This window comes from Rhinichthys klamathensis, unplaced genomic scaffold (genome assembly GCF_029890125.1).
Source record: "Rhinichthys klamathensis goyatoka isolate OS25496 unplaced genomic scaffold, OSU_Roscu_1.1 h1tg000006l_1, whole genome shotgun sequence".
Classification (NCBI taxonomy): Eukaryota; Metazoa; Chordata; class Actinopteri; order Cypriniformes; family Leuciscidae; genus Rhinichthys; species Rhinichthys klamathensis.
The window spans coordinates 5,065,567-5,086,334 of record NW_026606559.1 but is presented as its reverse complement, the minus strand read 5'-3'; the positions used below and the strand labels follow the sequence as shown (position 1 = coordinate 5,086,334).

The following is a 20,768-nucleotide window of genomic DNA, read 5'->3' as shown; positions in this document are numbered from 1 at the left end:
TGTTTTTCAGTTATCACAACTGTTATAACACTGTTACTAAACTCAGCTCAAAAGAAATTTAAATTCCAAATTGATCCATATCGTGATATGTATCGTATCGTGGCTTTAGTATCGTGATGCGTATGGTATCGTGACATTGTTGGTGATACACAGCCCTAGTGGGAATCCACCTTTATTGTATGTCATGGCGTAGCTGAATGCTTACATAGACACAATATTTGCATAAAAATAGATGGAAACTCAGCAAATAAGATGTGCAACACGACTTCATCACAACAGCACCTGAGCGCACTAATAGGTCTGTGAAATCTTGACAATACCTTTCATAGTGTTAGTTTAAGGACAGCAGAGGACCAAATTGTAATGTGACTGCATGTGACAGTTGTGTTTCTGACCTGTCTGCCAGAAGCTCTTCTCCTACAGGCTGTTGCTTGTGCTTGCGTGCGCGAGGCACAATGCTTCTCCTGGCAAACTGGCGCTCATGGGGAGTAGGGTCATTGGAGGTCACCATATCCTCGATATCATCAACAAGAGAGTCACAAGCAGACGGCATGATCTAATGAAAACAAATGCACTAGATGAAATACCGCAGGGTAATTCTTTATTTTATTCATTTTATTTGTTAGTCTATTTTTAATAGGGACAGTGCACATAATAAACTTTTCAGTTGCCTAAATGTGCCAGAGTTAGGCGAGGGCTATTTTTCATCTGCAGTTCCTGGACAGAAGTCACCCTAAAACAGAGTATATGATTAAAAATAAACAATAGTTACTTTTTATAAGGAAACAATTATAATGAAAAACAAAAAATATAGCATACACAGTGGATTAGGGGTGGGACAAAATATCGACAGAGCAACATATTGTCGCTACTTTTTTATTTTATTTTATAAAAGTTTATTAAAGCTGCAGTAGGGAATTGCAACAATATGCTTTACATTGACTAAGGCCTGCCCATACTTTGACTACAAACTTGGTCCTCAAATCATTACGTATTTTGCAATACATGTAATGTAACTTTATAACGTTGCACCCTTTCTATAAGTTATAAATAGCTAGTAAGATAATATAACGGTAACTAACGTAACAGTATGTAAGTAATTATTCTAGCGATATGTAGGCCTAATGCTAGATAAGGTTTGCTAGTACATTATTTCAGCAACATGACAAGCCAGTGAATTAGCAGGTTTCAATTGTTGCTTTGCACAGTGCGTGACATTTTATCTACATGTTATGCGGCTAGAGTTTTGACACTGAGTCAATGGGCTCTGTCTAATTCTTTCTTTTTCGCTTATTTATCGTCATCGGTCTTTTTCCTTTTACCCGTCTTTGTTTTATGAGCAGGTGCCACTCGAGAAATTGGCAGTTTAGGTTGTTTCTCCGCAATTAGCACAGCTGCCGCACACCGGCAATCTTGAGTTTGAACGACGGTACGCGCTGTGCAAGAGAGGGGTGTGATAAGCGCGAACACAAGCGTGATTGACACTGCTAAGACATTCCTCCTGGCTCTGATTGGTTGTTTCTGACCGGGAGCGGTGTATTTCTGCAAATGGCAATAGGACCCCTGGGAGGAGCCAGAGGAGCTTGATTTTTTCACAGATTATCCATCTCATATTCTACTGTCAGGACATAATGACAGTTTTAACAAATATGTTAAAAAAAAACACATGCATGAGGGAAACATGAAACATGAACATAAGTTAACTAGCCTAAGAAAAAGAGGTTTTAAACGGGACGGCAGACAGCAGTGCGAGTAAAATAATAGATGCCCCAGCCAAGTTTAACTCCAAAGTTTGGACCCACTTCGGCTTTTATACCATTGATGGGACAAACAAAATTGACAATGAGTATGTGATAAACAAGAACTGCCAGATAAATGTAAAATGCACAGGTATTACCACAAACATGCAAAGCCAATTGCAATGCCATCACCCTGATCTCATTGAAAAGGTTTAATTTACTTAAAATGTTCAATTTAATTTACAGACTGAAAAACTTTTTGTGCTGTTTTCTAACAGTTTGGACTTGAATAAAAAGAGAAAACCTGCACTTAACCTTTTAACGGGCATTTTGTTTTCATAGTGAACATCTTTCTTGTAATAGTTTATATGAGCCGTTTCAGTCAGGGTTTCGTTCCCATCAGTTGAAACTGCACTTGTAAAGATTTCTAATGATCTATTACTAGCTGCTGATTCTGGTCTTTTATCAATCCTTATACTTCTTGATCTTAGTGCAGCATTTGATACCATTTCACATTCTATACTCTTAAGCAGACTGGAATCTTTTGGAATTAATGGTATGGCTCTAAGCTGGTTTTGTTCCCATCTCACATATCACATTAAATTTGTACAACTTAAACAGTTTAAATCAAAACCCACCCATGTTGTCACTGGTGTCCCCCAGTGTTCTCTTTTGGGACCTCTTTTGTTTATTTATCTTTTACCAATTGGCATCATCTTTAGGAAATATGATATTAATTTTCACTTATGCTGACGACACCCAACTTTATCTGTCTTCTAAACCTTCTTCAAAGTTTCCCTCTTCTGCTCTTGGAGAGTGCTAAAGTGAATTAAAAAAATTGGTTTTCAAGTAATTCTCTCAAATTGAATAGTAGTAAAACATAAATTCTTCTTGTTGGTTCAAAAAATACAATAGCCAAGTCAAATATTTCTTCTGTGGTAATAGATAATTGCTCTGTTCCAATGTCTAATCAGGTTAAAAGTTTTGGTGCCCTTCTTGACAAAACTCTGTCTTTTGAAGCTCATATTAACAGTGTTACCCGTTCTGCATTCTTTCATATTAGGAATATAAATCGTCTGCGTCCTGTCCTTTCACTCAAGAGTACTGCTTCGCTTGTGCGTGCCCTTGTAACATCACGAATCGACTACAGTAATGCTTTTTTTATAGGCTTCCTTCCAAATCTCTTCATAAATTACAGTTGGTACAAAATGCTGCAGCTCGAGTTATTACCAAAACTTCCATTTCTGAACATATTTCTCCTGTTTCACAAAATTTGCATTGGCTCCCAGTTAAATTCTGTGTAAATTTAAAATTTGTACTTTTAACTTACAAAGCACTTAACAACTTGACTCCTTCATATCTTCTAGATCTTGTTCATATACATACAACCTCCCGCATTTTAAGATAGTTTTTATGGATTTTGTAAAGTGTCCTTGAGTGCAATGAAAGGCGCCTATAAATAATAACTTTATTTTGTATAGCGCTTTTAAAAGTCAATTCTCAGAGTGCTTAACATAGACAATAGATAAAATAAGCATGACATACAAACTATTACAGTGCATGCATACAAACAATGTTATAAATCTAAAAAACAATTTAAAATCAATAAACAAAACATAAGTTAAACAAAACCGTAAAATATATTACATGGAGTTAACCACAACAATCACGTTTCACCCAAAAGCTTCTTTAAAATAATAAGTTTTAAGGGATGACTTAAACAATTTCAGAGATGGAGCACTTCTAATTTGTGAGGGCAGTGAATTCCATACCTTTGGGGCAACCGAAGAAAACGCCCTGTCACCCATAGTTTTCAGGGGCGTTACCGGAACAACTAAAAGACCAGCATTGGCTGAGCGAAGATTACGTGTCGGAACGTAGGGTACTAAAAGATCAGAAAGATATTGCGGAGCAAGTCCATTTAAAATAAAATGTATAATGATGATAATAATAATAATAATAAGTCAAACAGATATCGTGATGTATCATTATACGATTGTCTAGCAATATATTGATTATCGCAGAATTGCTGTATCGTGATATTATCGGTATCGTGAGTCGTGTATCGTATCGTGAGGTGAGGTACCCTGTGATTACCACCCCTACAGTCGATTAAACCATAAATCGATCTACCAAAAAAAAACATGAATTAATAATAATGATATACTCACAACATAATACAGTGCTTCTCAATCCTGCACAAACTGTTTGTATCTTAGAGCAGTGGATCCCAAACTGGGTTACGCTAACGAAATACTGAGATTTGCCATACATTTAAAAATACCCCAAAATAAACTCCAAAATATCATTCAAACTGAGCATGTATTTCTCACTGGCATGCCTCCTAAAAACAGCTAAATGAGAGTGCCATAAAAGGTCAAATACATGACATCCAGTCAAATTACCCATCTTGAGTGGTCAAAAATGCACATGCGCATCTTAGCGCAAAAATCATAGGATTTTGTGATGTCACGTGCAGGGACTCTTGCCTTGGCCAATCGTGCTGTAAAGACATTACTACCCTTCTCAAAAATGCATCTTTGTGAAAGTGGGTTCTCAGCACTTACATAGAGAACGATTTAAGTCTCAAACTCTCTCCGATACAACTAAACAAGTCATATCAAGCACACCCATCTCATTAATCGGTGAGTTATTTATTTAAAATAAGTATGATTGGCTATATACAAATTCTATTATGGGATAATATTTTACACAGTTAAATGAATTACAGTTCTGTGTACCTTCTGGTCATTTGATTTTCTACTGAAAAAGAAATAGAGAAAGGGTGTGTGTTTTTATGTTTTTCATTTCATTTAAGAAACGGATAAACAAATTACGTTTAGTTTTTTTGTTCATGGGTAAATAAAAAGAAAGAAAGTTTCGCCCTGAAACGCACCTTCTATCTGAGAAGTCAACCCTGGCTGTCTTCTGTATTGCAACACGGTAAGCAGCAACTGCAATCTCACATTTCATATTCAATGGGAGAGTATCTTACAGTCCAAGATAAAAAAAAATTTAAAAACAAATCTCTCTTCGCGGCTACTGCTTGTCATTGTCAAATCAGAGATTGATTCATTCATTGCCAAAAAAAGAATTTAGATTTTATGTGAATTTTTTTTATCTTGTGCTGTAAGCACAGGATTGTCATGAACAAGTTTGGCACGCCTGCCTCGTCTAATTTACATTTAATCATTTAGCAGACGCTTTTAATCCAAAGCAACTTACAAATGAGGAGAACAAAAGAATCAATCAAACCAATGATAGAGCAACAATATGCAATTGCTGTGTATAGTCCCCGTTAGTCTAGAACAGTACACAGTGAGTTTTGTTTTGAGTTTCAACCTAAACTTTGTCTTTTTAAATAGATATATACCGGTAGTGTTAGTACTGATGGGTCGAGTGTAGACGAAAGAGATGTGTCTTCTGTTTCTTGAAAATGGCTAAAGAGCTCGAATTGAGTTAGGTAGGTCATTTCACCAGCATGGAACAGTCAAGGTAAAGTGATTTTGTGCCTCTTTGGGATGGCAACACATGGCACTTTTCACTTGCAGAACGCAAGCTTCTGGAGGGTACATTAGTCTGAAATAGTGTGTTTAGGTATAGGGGTGCAGAGCCAGTGTTATTTCTGTAGGCAAGAGTTCAGAAAATAATGTTCTCATCCAAATGAACCGAACTCTGCCATAAATTGAACCTAGATGTGCACCTAAAGTGCTAGTTTGAAAGCACTCTTAAAGGAATAGTTAACTTAAAAATGAAAATTCTGTAATTTACTCACCCTCAAGTAAATTTCTGTCTTCTGCTGAATACAATGTGCAAAGGAATATATTTTGAAGAATGTCGGTAACCAGACAGTTGATGTACCCCAATGACTTCTATAATAGGAAAACAAAATTCTATGGAAGTCAATGAGGTACATCAACTGTCTGGTTAGCTAAAAAATGCCAAAAATGAAAATTATCCCATGATTTACTCACCCTCTTCCTAGGTGTATATGACCATCTTCTTTCGAAGATAACGAAAGATACGAACACAATCGGAGTCATATTAAAAAAAAATATCATTGTAGTGAATGGCGGTCCTGATTTTGAAGCCCATAAAAGTGCATGCATTCATCATAAAAGTAATCCATATGACTCCAGGGGGTTAATAAAGGCCTTGTGAAGCAAAGCAATGGGTCTTTGTAAGAAAAATATCCAACTAGCTTCCGGCAGAACTACTAGCTTCTTACGCCAAAAGAGTAACCTCTGACGCAATGTATGACGTAGGATGTAAGAGTACAGTAAGCTTTGACGCCTCTTGGGGTTAAAACAAATAGGGCTGTGCAACAAACTCAAGCTCCTCTTCTCTTATATTGAAATTCTACAACATTTCTCTTTAAAAATTCTCATTTTAGACCTCTAATTCGTGACCGATATTTTGTTTTGCTCTATCCTCTGCACTTCCGCGTTCGTCAATACGTCATGCGTCAGGGTCAGGGGTTACATAAAGTTTTAAATATGGATATTTTTCTTACACAAACGCATCGCTTCGCTACAGAAGGCCTTAACCCCCCGGGGCTGTGCGGAGTACTTTTATGATGGATGGATGAACTCTTTTGGGCTTCCAAAATCTCGACCCCATTCACTGCCATTATAAATCTTGGAAGAGCCAGGACATTTTTTAATATAACTTAGATTGTATTGGTCAGAAATAAGAAAGTCATTACACCTAGGATGGCTTAAGGGTGAGTAAATAGGGGGTAATTTTCATTTTTGGGAGAACTATCCCTTTAATGACGTCATCAGCGACTAGTCGACTCGACTTTCATCACATACATTTCGACTTTAAAGGGCACCTATTATGCCCCCTTTTACAAGAAGTAAAATAAGTCTCTGATGTCCCCAGAGTATGTATGTGAAGATTTAGCTGAAAATACCCCACATATCATTTTTTACAGCATGTTAAAATGCTCATGCTCCGGTCTCAGGACGCACTGAAAATGTCAGAAACGTTAGGCCTATCGCTCCGGAGACTGTAAGCTGGATCACGAACAGTTGGTAATGATCCATCCTCGAGTAACAACTTTTTAGCAAAGCCTGCTTTGTACTGACCCTCATTCACAAAGCAGTCAGGTGTAAAATGATTTGCGCAAATATAAACGCTAGATTGAGGGGCGTATTCCCTTCAAAAACAAAAGTAATCCACTGCGTCTTCAGCGGCTCAGATGTCGGAATAAATGACGACTGCTATGTTCATTCTTACATCCAACAAAACACCTCAATCTCTTAGGAGACATTCTCACCTGCTCCGGCGTCGAAACAATGGCGGACTGTGTACAGCTCACTCAGGGCGGATCTATGCTAAAACTGCAGTGTCCGTCAACAGACGTGGGTGGGGCCTGTGCAAAGTGACGTCACTACAGTGCTTATGATTTATGGGGATTTAAAAAAGAAAGAAAAAAACACTGGGTGGATTTTTATTATTATAGGGTGGTTGTGTACACACACTGTCAACACACATTTATGTTCAAACACCACCATGTAAAAGTGAATTTTGCATAATAGGTCCCCTTTAAAAAATCTGAAGTCGTTTTAGCACATAGTAGTAGCACTGACCGACATGTAAACTGGCCAACCATCGATAAGTTATATATGATCTAGATCATACATGGGCAATATACGGCCCAGGGGCCGGATCCGGCCCGCAAAGTGCTTCAATCCGGCCACCGCGATGCACTCGCAATTTGGATGAAACACACGCCGCCTTTATCTGAACTGCGATCCTGAATGCGTTTCTATCTTGGAAATTCAAACAGCATTTCACATTAAAGAAAGAGAAGGGAGAACGAAATATAACTGTGCAGTGTAACCTCTGCTTGCCAGCAACCAACCTCCTTTCAGTGTCCAAAGACTCCACCTCCAACCTGAAGAAGCATCTAAAGTACTTTTTTTTTTTTATTAGCCAGGGGTAGTCGTCTCACTCGTCTGCTGTAGTTTTACTGGTCACCTTGCTTTTTTTTGTTGTATTAGCTAGCTATCAGGGCTGTAACGATATGCGATATGAAACCGAAATCGCGACATGTGAGAAGGCAGAATCACAACACACCCCTTCCAACTCCCATCTATCCTTCCCGTCCAGATCCAATGCTACCTCATCTTCAAATTACTATTAGTAGGCTATTATTTGAAGTTAACATTATAAAATACGTAGACCTACACTACACCACACAAAACTAGTTGAAGATAAATTCTTTAAAATTGGGCAATTCCAGCGTTATGGACATGACATTTGCAGTTAAAACTTGAAATATAAAATCTCAGAAAATGCATTTAATACCAATATATTGAAACGTCTGTTTATATATCCATACTCCCTTAATAAAGGAGTCCAGATATTAGAAAAATATCTGTCTACACATATTATATTTAATATGAGGGAAATAAACATGCGTGACACAAAACAATCTTTAACTTTTAGGTGGCAAAATATTTTTTTGTAATTCTATGAATTACACTGCGCAAACCAAAATAATACTACCCACCGGATGAAGAAGGGTTGTCTCTCAGTCTCCACAGAACATAAAATATTTATTTTATTTTATTTTTTCGTGTTCGCATTTATGAGGAAAAACATTGTTACGGACGTGACAGTTCTCAGTTGCGGACGTGAACGCTCTGAAAGCGGCACTAAAAGATGCTTTAAAACTTTCACAGAGACATCAAACAGAAAGCACAAAACCTTTCTTTAAAGTGAATTTCGTTTTGTATTAATTGTATCTTAATTTTAATCAATGTTTCATCAACCAATTGCCTGGATTTAATAAATAAGAAGTAAATATAGCAGACGATAGATAATCACGACCGGAGGCGCCGGCGCGTGAACTGGAGCTCGTCTCATAAATGAACCGAAACTCAGCGTATAAGGTAGCCTACTTGCCTCACAGACATGTCTACTTTTAAACAGAACAATTCAAAACGAAAGAAAACAGACTACAGACTGCTCTCCGCTTATGTAATCTGTATGAAATGTGCATTTCTCTCTGGGGCGTTCACTACTGCGAAGATCGCGAGTCAGCATCGTCAACTTCATCTTTGCAGCAGACACTGACAAAGAAAACACTTATTAATAAACAATTAAAATATATCCTTGCTATATTTTACATTTCATAATCATTACTTTTGCCGGTTCTTTGTGACAGCTTTTAGGTGCTTTATTGGCAGCGCCACCCTTACATGTTACATGAGCGGCCTGTTTAGTAAGCAGGATTTGATGGCCGCATTCTTAAGCCCAATTTATACTTCTGCGTCGAACTCACACCGTAGCTACGTCGTAGGCTGTGTGTAGCGTGCGTACCCTTCGGCGTACCCTGACGTGCACCTCTCCAAAAATGTAACAACGCGTCAATTCTACGCGTACCGCAAGCGCTGTGATTGGTCTGCTAGAACCGCTCCCCGGCTTTTACATGCTCCCTCTGCATGTGTAATTGCGCGTCAACGCGGACAACGACGCAGAAGTATAAATGAAAACCAACGCGTAGTCTATAGCGTAGAGGCTCCGGCGTAGGTCCAACGCAGAAGTATAAATCAGCCTTTACACTTATGAAAGCCAATTCAATGTGGAAGTAATCCAAGTATTCAGAATAAGTTACTCAGATTGAGAAATGTAACGTAATGCGTTACAAATTACATTTTTGGGCATGTATTCTGTAACGAAATACGTTTTGAAAGTATCCTTCCCAACACTGGAAGTCTGTTAATGTTAATGTAACCTGCACACATACATTTGCAGTTTTGTTAATAGTTTTCTATCTTGAATAGCTACAGCTGGTATGAAGTTGAGGAAAGTAAATCATGTTATTGTAACCTTTGAGTAGCCTAGGTCAGACAGGCCTATAGCAAAAATAAATATCAGGCCTTGAAATAGGCTGGCAAAGTCAAAGTAACTGTAGAGTAGCCTTATACATATTTGCATTGAATTAATTTGTACCATTTAATCATGTAACTATGTTTAATTGCAATTGTCCAAAGTGTGGCCCTCCGTTTACTTTGCCAAAGTAACTGTGGCCCTCAGACTAAAACTGTTGCCCACCCCTGATCTAAATCTTTGGGAATTAATTATCCTAAATTAAATCAGGATTTAAATTTCCTGAGGCAGAGTGTACTTGACTAGATCAATTTGTTTTAAATAAAAATAAATAAATAAAAAGTAAACACCCTCAGCCATTACTTCAATAGCAAGATGTAGCTGCTTCAAGTATCTGTAACGTTACGTATAACTTATTGGTTGCATTGTAGTTTGGCTAGAATACTGATCTCACCATCTGTCAAATTAAGCTATTTGCAGCTTCTTTTTTTTAAATTCACTTTTAAATTATGTGTCTACTTTGCATTTTTGAACATCTGACGGCAGCGCAGTTTTTTTAAAACACATGCACAGAGCGATTATACACACTCCGTGTGTAGTTTTGTAAGCATGGTCTGTGCCAGACTTTTTCATGTCAGGGCAATAATTTAATGAACAAGAAGTTAAGTGACTTAAAGTGTAGAGACAATTTTTTGTCTGATTTTTTTCTTTTTTTGCTGTATTTCGCTAACGAAAATGGTTCCAAACAAAGCCATGTTGCACGGTTTTCAATCCAATCCAATGTTTACATCATGTCCTATTAACAAAGAACTACAAAAGGTTAAGACCACCCCTTACGGTCCAAATTTAATTTTGAATTTGGCCAATTCATTCCGATTGACGTGGTTACATGTGACTTTAACTAGTCTGATAACAAATTATTTTGTAAACACTGCTAATGATTCACTAACCCATTCATAAAGACAGTCAGTTGCTTCGTTCCTGAATGAATCCACTTTTTTTAACTGAAATCGATTGAATTATTTGAGTACATTTACATGACAACAAGGTGCTAAAAAGAAAAAGAAATATGCACATTGGCATTCTTTTACTACAGTGCAGTGCATTTTCTCAAATTCGTGTTTTTGTAGTTTGCACGGAGATAAGGGTTTCGTTTTCAAAAACTTGCACTTTGAAACCCGTTTTCAAAAGTTTGTGTTTTCAAGCCACTAAAACGACATAAAAGGTCTTACATTTTTAGTTAAAAATTGTGTCGTTTTAACAGCCCCTAAATGACTCAATGGCTCACTCATTAAGACGGTGATTTGCCGCCACCTACTGGCGGTTTTCGTTTAATATTTAAAAGTACCATTCTATCTTTTCTATCACTTCGTATCCTATTCCAATTTTATTCATGAAAACATGAATCACATAACATTATTTATGCAATTGAAGGCTAATTGCAGATTAAATGCATACAAGAGCTCCTTCAAATATAAGACTAACCTGCGTTTTTAATTCTAACGCTACTTGGCTTAAACCAGTGTGTTACGCATGCGTGTGTCTGTAGGGTCCTTTGACTGGTAACGTTATATCTTTCTTTGTAAGAATACGTTTTCAGTTTAACTCGATGTGACGCTAAAAAATATTTACCTCTTTTAAACACACGCTTTGCCGATATAACTTTTAAACATATCTTAAAGTGTATCTGAGTCGTGTATTATGACACATACATGAATGTCTCTGGGATAAGCCCCGGATATCCACTGAGGAAAACCCATGTGTTTACCTCAAACAAACTCTTTATAGAGAGTCCAAGAGTGCATACTTACTGAAAAGACGCCAAAATCAATCGTATTGGGAAACACTGAGAAATCCGTGGGAGTTTGAGGGAAAATATAGAGTTGTTCTGCTCTTTAATCGGTTATATTCGCGTTGTTTTGCTTTCAGAGCGCCATGCTGAAAACTTTCACCTTTAACCTCGACGCAATACGGCAAGTATAAGAGGACAATCCTCAATCTAGTGATGGGCACTTTCGAAACACTAGCAGTGTTGCCAGATTGGGCGGTTTCCCGCCCAATTGGGCGGTTTTGCAATCTATTTTGCGGGCAAAATGGGTTTGGGCGGGTGGATAAAAATTGGGCTGGTTTCGGATCGGTTCGGCGGGTTTTTGATTATTGATATTTAATAAAATAAACTGTAAAATCATGTGTAAATATTGCTATGTCTTTCACTTCCGAATGGGTTCATATACACAAAATATACAATAATTTAAAGCTTAATAGCATTTAAAAAATATAATATACATCACCTTAATAACCTTTATTTATATAGCGCTTTATACCTTACACATTGTTTCAAAGTAGCTTTACAGTGATAACAGGAAAATAATGCATTTTTGCTGTTGTTTAGCTGAAGTCAGTTCAGTGTTGATTTAGTTCCGATGGAAGGATCGTCAATTAATAAATTACTTAATTTCTTCTATAAAGCAGTTCTGCTAAAAAATATATATATATATATATTTCTATAAAGCAGTTCTGCTAAAAATATATATATATATATATATATATATATATATATATATATATATATATATATATATATATATATATATTTGTCTTCGTTCAGCTCAGTTCAGTTCTCATACAACAACGTCAGTAGAGTCAGACCAATAATGTTGAATATTAAGTGTACCCAAACAGAGGCGACAGTGGCAAGGAACCCAAACTCTATAAAGTGAGAATGGAGAAAAAACCTTGGGAGAAACCAGGCTCAGTCAGGGGGCCAGTCCTCCTCTGCCAACAAACAAACACGGTGTCATTATGATTCAGGCTGCATGACAAGTCATAATTCAGATCGGGATCGGGAGCATTCAAATATTCATCCAGTTCCTTTTGCTTGAAGATTGATTCATCATGCTGATGGAGCCGAAGGCCAAGGCATTCAAAGGGCATTTTCTAGTTGACATGGTCTCTGCTGACATTCAGGGCTGCGTTGTGTTCTTGTCTAGGTGCAGGTCCACGATCTGCTGTCCATTTGGTTTTGATAGACAGAGAGACTAAAATTAGCATAGATGTCATTCTCCTGGTTCCAGTTGACCTAATTTATGCAGCCTACAATCCTTTAACGGATGTGAATTATAGACATGTGATAGTGTTATGTATGCCAGGTTAAAGATATGTGTTTTTAGTCTAGATTTAAACTGATAGAGTGTGTCTGCTTCCCGAACAAGAGTTTGGGTGCTAAACAGGGTGGGAATTATGTAATTTTAGGGCCAAGGCCATTTGGCCTCCACCCATTAGACAGGGCACAAAGGCCATTGAGTACAATTCGATGGTTTTCCCATTCAGATTGATACCATAACATCCTAATTTGGAATAAGACATGGATTATGACTTTTTTAATAAAAAAAAAAAAAAACATTTTCTAATGAGAGAGAGAGAGTGCCATTACATCCAGAAGGTATACACCCTCACACAACAATAGAAACAACCAGTGTTGGGGAAGCTCTGAAACTGTAGTTTGACAAGCTACAAGCTACTAGCAAGTTAAAGTAGTTAAACTACAGTCAAGCTACACTTTTGGAAAAGTAGTTAGCTACACTATAAGTTACTATCAAAAAGTAGCAAGCTACATTGAAACTACTTTTGCTTTTTTTGAACAACGTATATTATAAATAACTGAATAAGTGTCTGAGGAATGTTTTAAGTAAAATATTTAGTGTTTAAAACAATTCGCTCTGAAACCAGTCACAACAAATCTATACAGCAATTTAATTAGATCAAAGCCTTTGTCGTGCGATAAACAAACTAAGATTACATTTTTTGTTCAACTGACAAACACGATGGCACACACGTTAGTAGTCTTTTATGTTCATTACCAAACTGGCAAAAAGAAACAGAAATTTGATGTAACATAGAGAGCAATAAAGCAGGATAATTAATACATTTAAAATGGCCATTACTGTATGTACGTCCTTAAATTTGTGCTTGAGGTCTTCCACGTAGACAGCGTTTTAAACTTTGGTTTGCAAAGATTGCATACAAAAGTGTAACCTTTACTTGTCGTTTATTTGAGAGACATGAACTTGGACAAATAAGGCCATGGGTAATTAACGTTAGTTGTTTCTCCATCCTCCAAATCTGCCGCCACGTCTTGCTCCATCATGGGGTTTGTCAACCCACTTCTGAACCGTTAGCCGCAAGATGCGTGATTAAAGTCCCCATGAATTCAAAATTGACCATACTTACTTTGTTTGCCTAAATTGATCGTTTTGTGGTGAACAATTCATCCATGCAAGTCAATCCACACAAAAAATTTTTTTGGCTTCGTAATCTTTAATCAAAATCTGAAATTTCCCCTCCCCTCTGCGTTGGAGGACCTTGCCTGATGACGTAGGTTTCACGGTTTGGGCGTCTTCTTAACATCCGTAATCACGCCCCTCCAACTGACAGTAGACAGGCTGAATGAAAACACCTACTTTTCTAGATCCAATCAGGTGCTAGTTGGGGAAAAAGCCACGCCCACCATTTTGCCTCATTTAGTATTCCGTTTCTCTCGGAAATACGTCACAACACTGGAGAAAAGTCGTTTGCAACTTCCGGTTCACGGGGACTTTAAACAACAGGTGGCGGTAATGGTAAAAAATTAGTTTGTAATCTAACAAGAAGAACATCCTTGCATCGCGCTGATTCGCACAGGCTCGACAAAACGCAATGTAGCTTTTGCTCGCGCTACACCACTACTTGCTGCAAAAAGTAGTTAGCTACTGGAAAAGCTACACTGTTTAAAAAGCAACTGAGCTACTGCCAAGCTACTGAAAAATGTAGTTAAGTTAGTAGCGTCGCTACTTGTAGTTAACTACTCCCCAACACTGGAAACAACATAAATGCCAATAAAAGCATTCAGAAACACCACAAATGCCAATACAAGCATTCAGAAACAACACAAATGCCAATAAAAGCATTCAAAATATTAATTCAGTCCTCTATATCATGTGAGTGTGAGAGAGAGAACCATTTCATCCAGAAGGTATACACCCTCACACAATAGAAACAACATAAATGCCAATAAAAGCATTCAGAAACAACACAAATGCCAATAAAAGCATTCAAAATATTAATTCAGTCCTCTATATCATGTGAGTGTGAGAGAGAGAACCATTTCATCCAGAAGGTATACACCCTCACACAATAGAAACAACATAAATGCCAATAAAAGCATTCAGAAACAACACAAATGCCAATAAAAGCATTAAAAATATTCATTCAGTCCTCTATATCATGTGAGAGTGTGAGTGTGAGAGAGAGAACCATTTCATCCAGAAGGTATACACCCTCACAACAATAGAAACAACATAAATGCCAATAAAAGCATTCAGAAACAACACAAATGCCAATAAAAGCATTCAAAAAGTTAATTCAGTCCATTACATCATGTGAGAATGTGTGTGAGTGAGAGAGAGATTGAGTCAGACAGCTGCTAACTAAGGTTGAGCTGGTTTTCCTGACATTTCTGCAATATAGCATTAAATATCCCCCGAGCATCACAGGTGTCCGGCTCTACAATTCTGAAAGAAAAACATACATAAAAGAAAACATTTATTTACCTTAAGTCATTTAAATTGAGTCATATCTGTTGGCTTTGGGTGAAATTAGAAACGACTGTGTTATTCGATAAACAATTTATCTTATCTATAAATCCAAAATATACTAAAACCAATTATGCAAAAGCAAGGTGCATAAATTGACACAAATCAAGTACATGGGTGCTTACCCTAGCAGCCTTATTCTTGGTGTGCCATTCTCAATAACCTTGATGCTGATCAGCTCTTTCTCCATTGTTGCTTTGTCTGTGGTTCCATCAAATAACAAAGAGCAGTAGAACGGCTTCTTTGTAATCAGGTCATGGAGCTCGTCTTGCATCGTCCCAGCGATGTGTTGTATAAAAAAAACTTGACAGACTTTTGAATTGTGATATGTAGCTCCTCCTAGATCCAGTGCGAATTACAGGGGGGACAGAAATATCAGTTTTGGGGGGGGTCATATAATTTTTCTGATATTGTGAAAAAATATAATTACAGTTACAATACAAGTCAACTCCTATTTTCACTGTAGGAAAATTTTAATGTAGCCTAAAGCGATTTCAGACACCCCTATTGTGGACCGTATCATTTTATCCACCGTGGCGGCTAGAAGCAACGGAGATAGAGAACGGTTTGCTGCTGATGTGCATGGATAAATGTAAGTTGCTAGCTGACTTATAGCTTGTTGATTTTACAAAATATTATTTTGAGTTGAAATATTTTATCTCACTCACTTGAAATAAACGTGAAGCTTCCGCGAAGAAAAGTTTTTGTGAGCCAAAGACGAACGAACACGTTCAAATAAGAGTGACATTTAAGAGATAATAATGTTGTACACTAGTGATGTTACATATGACACTGAAGCTTCGATGTGCGTATCGCGAAAGCGAAGCAATTTCTATTGAAGCCCCATATCGGAGTAGGGGGAGGCTGCAGACCTGACAGAAAGTGAGGCTTCGTTTGTCATCGATCACGTGACCTCTGGGAAACCAATACACACCCCGATACGGCTATATGGGGAGGCTGCAGACCTGGAGCCGGCAGATATACGCCCCTGACAGTTTTACGCCCCAGACAGTTTTACGCCCCTGTTGTTCCTGATGTGTCCAGTAGGGGGAGGCTGTATAGCGACACGAATTGAGTTATGTTAAATAATCTTTTTTTTAAATTATTATTAATTAATTTATTTATTTTGTATTCCAAATGAAAGGATACAAGACATTAACAGTGAGAAGAGGAAAAAAACAAAACAGGGGGGCATCAAAAGAGATTGAATTAGGCTATACAAATGTATTACAATTTTACATTTTGTCAATATAAAAAATTAAAGGTTCTTTATAACAGACTCAATGACATTATTTGTTTTAGAAACCTTTTAGAAACCCTAGTCTTCTCTACTCACTTTAAAATTCGTTTTCTTTTTAATTTTCTTTTGTTGCCTGCAGTATTTAGCTTGCGTGAGATGGCCTCTTCTTGTAAGACCCTGTTTTTTGTAAGACCCTTGCATTAAAACATAGCCTACTCCACATGGTTTCTGGGGCAACATTATTGTAGATATTGGAAATATATAAACTTGTTTTTTTACAGTCTATGGTGTGAACACACAAAAGATACATGTATAATAGGCATATAGCTATGTATACATGGATGTAAATCTCTCTCTCCAAGTAAAGAGTTACTGCACACTCACTCAAATATTTTGATTATTTCCAACATCACACAATAAAACCCACATTAAAAACTTTTCCCATATTGGTTTGAATGTAAATTCTGGTTTGAGTTGTTTCTTATGAAATGATCTAATTATATAATTTATATCTTAATATACATTTTTTTTCTTAAAATAGCTTACTGGTCTGGACTAAAATGTAGGGTATGTGCACTTAATGTGGGTTTTATCATACTCCGTCTTTACCAAATTCTTTTTAACTTGCATCTCATAAAGGTGTGTGTTTGCTTAAGCTATAAGAAAATGAAAATCTCTCTCTAAACTTATAAACACCCATCTTTTAACGACTTACAAAATAAACAACTTACAGAGACATACATGGACATAATGTCATTTTCAATTTTCTCTGCACAGTCCATCATCAGTGAGTGACCAAAAGATAGCAAAGTGGAAATCAAAGTGGCTTGACACTTTTTCCACTATTGTTCCACCAACAAGTGCCTGTGCCGTTGTACTTTGAAGATCAGGAGCAAATTGATGCAATCCACACTCACCTGACATCAATTACACACACACACACACACACACACACATACACACACACACACACACACACACACACACACACGATAAAATCACCATGTATGCCCTTTTCAAAATAGTTAAAGAAATGGGGCAAACCATAGGGGAGTCATCATAATTCATAAATGGTGTTAATAAAATAATTTGTGAACAACAATATTGTGTCTTTCTTTTAAATGGCCCTTGGAATTTTAGAAAAGGGATAAATTGTGTTTGTCTTCATAAAATGCTAGGACACTGTTTTGTAGCTGTATGACGACCAATAGAGAATAATAGCTACATCATATATTTAGTCGAGGATCCATATGATTACACAGTACTGTCTAATTGGCTAAATTTGGTTAATATCTAAATGTAACTTTATATAAATTCTCACTCAGTCTCCCATAAAAACCTACGGTGAATAGGCCTATAACTGCAGCAGGTCATATACTTGTCATAACATAATTGATCCAACTATGTGTATTTTTAATTTTTCAATTCACAAAAACTCATAGTCTTTTGTAGGCTGAGTGAAGAGAGTGAAGCCCAACTGAATATCTACAGACATTTTAATCCGTGCAGATCTACACTGTAGCGGTTATATTTAAATTAACAAAAAACAAAAAAATTGTCAAGTCTATGGACGAGTTATTAATGTGCACGCGTCGATTTAATTATGTTATTTCGCAGTATATCCCCCTACTGGACGCATCAGGAACAACAGGGGCGTAAAACTGCCAGGGGCGTATATCTGCCGGTGTTCTGACGATTTGTGCTGCCTTGTCGAAAAATGCTACCGTAGTGCGAATCGATCACAGAATGTCGATTAATATTATATGAAATACAACTATAATACAATTCTAAGTTATGAGTAGCTACTGTATACTGTAGACTACTGTTTTTATTTTTTAAACGGTGTGAAAAGTAGAAATTATCATCAAATATTGACTTGTCAAAGCACACCTTTCCTTAGTAACTGAAACTTTCAATTATTCTTGTTCAGCTGGCTGACCGTACAAATATTCATATGGTAGTTATCATTTTTTAAAGGGAAATTACTTTATAACACATGAAAATGTACCTTTTGTTAAAAAAAAACTGAGTCTGCACATGCGCATAACCAGTAAGTAGCAAATCTCGATGGGTAGCATGAATCGTCAGAACACCTGTTCCAGGTCTGCAGCCTCCCCATATAGCCGTATCGGGGTGTGTATTGGTTTCCCAGAGGTCACGTGATCGATGACAAACGAAGCCTCACTTTCTGTCCAATCACGTGCGCGTCTCGCTTTGGGTGTCAGAAGCTATGGTCAGAAGGCTCGAAGGTCCTTGTTGGCTCAGTCTGGTTGATGGGTTTGTGAGGAGAGTGCTGTACTTTGAAAGTTAATCAATACATTACATTTAAAGGTGCCCTATAATGATTTGAAATAATATTTAAATTTGGTCTTTGATATCTACATAGAGGGTATTTCATATTTTAGGTCATTTAAAATGTCCAGAAATGGTTTTACAGGTCCATGTTCAACTCTAGAAATTGCCCCTAGAATGAAATGGTCTGTTTTTACCTTATTTGGAAGGGTCATGAATAGTAATGAAGAGCTCTGCACTGATTGGCTGTTTCACTGCGGGCTCATTACAGTAGCTCAGAGCGTCAGCAAATAGGTTCCTGATGTCCAGCGTGACAATGGAGAGATTAGGTGTTCGACCGTACATGTTTGAGCCTGTATCTGATGAAGACGGCGATTTTGAAGAACAACCATTTGTTTCAAGATTAAAAATGAACGCTTCTGAGTGGTAAGTTGTTGTTTTTTTGTTTTTGTTTTCAGCAAGAACTCAACTGTCACGTCAATGCTAGAACTTCTATCTAAACGTTAAGTAGAATTAGCTTTACTCATTAACTCATAACGTCAGCAGTCACAATTTTATTTGTAACATGGTAAAACATGTTAATTAGTATAAACTAACCATATAATTTCAATATGGCAAGTTTTCAAAGTTGAATCGAGACTAAAAAACAGCGAATTGTGTAGCGCGTGAATGTGTTGACTGGAACGTATTTAACGTTACATTAATTTAACCTATTAAAGACGATTTAGACGTTAGATGCCTTGTCAAATTAATCTAGCTTCAGTTTATGGTGGTGGAGATTGTCACGTTAGCTAGAAGGATCCAGTGAGCTAACATTATCCATGAGCAAATAAAGTAACGTAGTTATTAGCCCCTGACGTGCTGTTGATGAAAACGAAGTTAAATTATTTCACAAAAGGGAATTTGCATCTGTTTCTACTGTATTATTTTTTATAATTATATAACAACACAGGCAATAAATATTAATCCTCAGCATAAACACTTTGTCACACTAGTTATACGTTGAATCGTTACTTGGAGTATTATGTTACTGTACTATGGTGTTGCGCTGGATCTAGATAACAGTGTAAATAATCGTTAATAAGATCACTAAGTTACTTACCGCTTGCGGGATTAGAGTTGGAATTGCCCCCTTCTTCAGTAAAAGACGCTTAGAGAAGCCTGCTTGAAATTGTCCCAGATTTGTAAATGAGTCCGAGGTGAAATGCGCGGAGCAAACTAACAGTTTATAATTGAAGTGTTGCGGTATTCGATTGTAAATAACCATCAACCACGCCTGTTGACATGTCTTTTCTGAAGGAAGGGTATGAAAAGTAGTCACATTTCCTGCACAGCCTGGGACCAGTGGTGGAGGAAGTACTGAATCTCAGTACTTAAGTAAAAGTACAAATAACCAGAGACATATTTACTTTAGTAAAAGTAGAAGTACCACAATGACAACCCTACTTAAGTAAAAAGTAAAAAGTACCTGATTTTAAATGTACTTTAAGTATTAAAAGTAAAAGTACTTGCATAACAATTTATTCTCTTAATGTCTATATTCTAATGATTAATAAAACAGTTAATTCTAACTCATTCAACCTAATACTCATATAATGATGTTTAATATGATGGAAAAGCAGTTATATTTTAAGTTTTTGTCACCATTTCTGAACAAGCTTGCAATTAGGCAATATACACATCAAGCTTACTATATACCCTTACTATATACGGTGTGTATATATATATATATATATATATATATATATATATATATATATATATATATATATATATATATATATAAACACAAATATCATGTTAAAACGCCGTATATGACGGCGTTTGGCTGTAAACGCGATTCATTTATGGCGTAATTCTGAACCTCTTGGCTTGCCATACTAATCCTAACCAAACGTATAATACACACGCGCACCCCTCATCACTACTAAACCTACCAATACGTTTCCTATGCATGTAAAAACTAATTTTCGCGTATAAATTGCACGATAAACACACTGCGTGCTATAGAGACGCATTTAGTGT

At 36.8% G+C, this 20,768-nt stretch overlaps 1 protein-coding gene across 1 annotated transcript in view; it reads right to left on the bottom strand.

Moving 5' to 3' along the window:
• The window catches only part of cdkal1 (CDK5 regulatory subunit associated protein 1-like 1), a 474,679-nt gene extending 463,116 nt beyond the window's left edge, over nucleotides 1-11,563 (bottom strand). The window contains exons 1-2 of the mRNA XM_056257716.1: nucleotides 11,393-11,563; nucleotides 396-556 (exon numbers count right to left, since the gene is read on the bottom strand). Coding sequence (XP_056113691.1) covers nucleotides 396-553 — 158 coding nt within the window. The 5' untranslated portion in view covers nucleotides 554-556; nucleotides 11,393-11,563. The remainder of the gene's footprint in view (nucleotides 1-395; nucleotides 557-11,392) is intronic.
• Nucleotides 11,564-20,768: the final 9,205 nt, after the last annotated feature.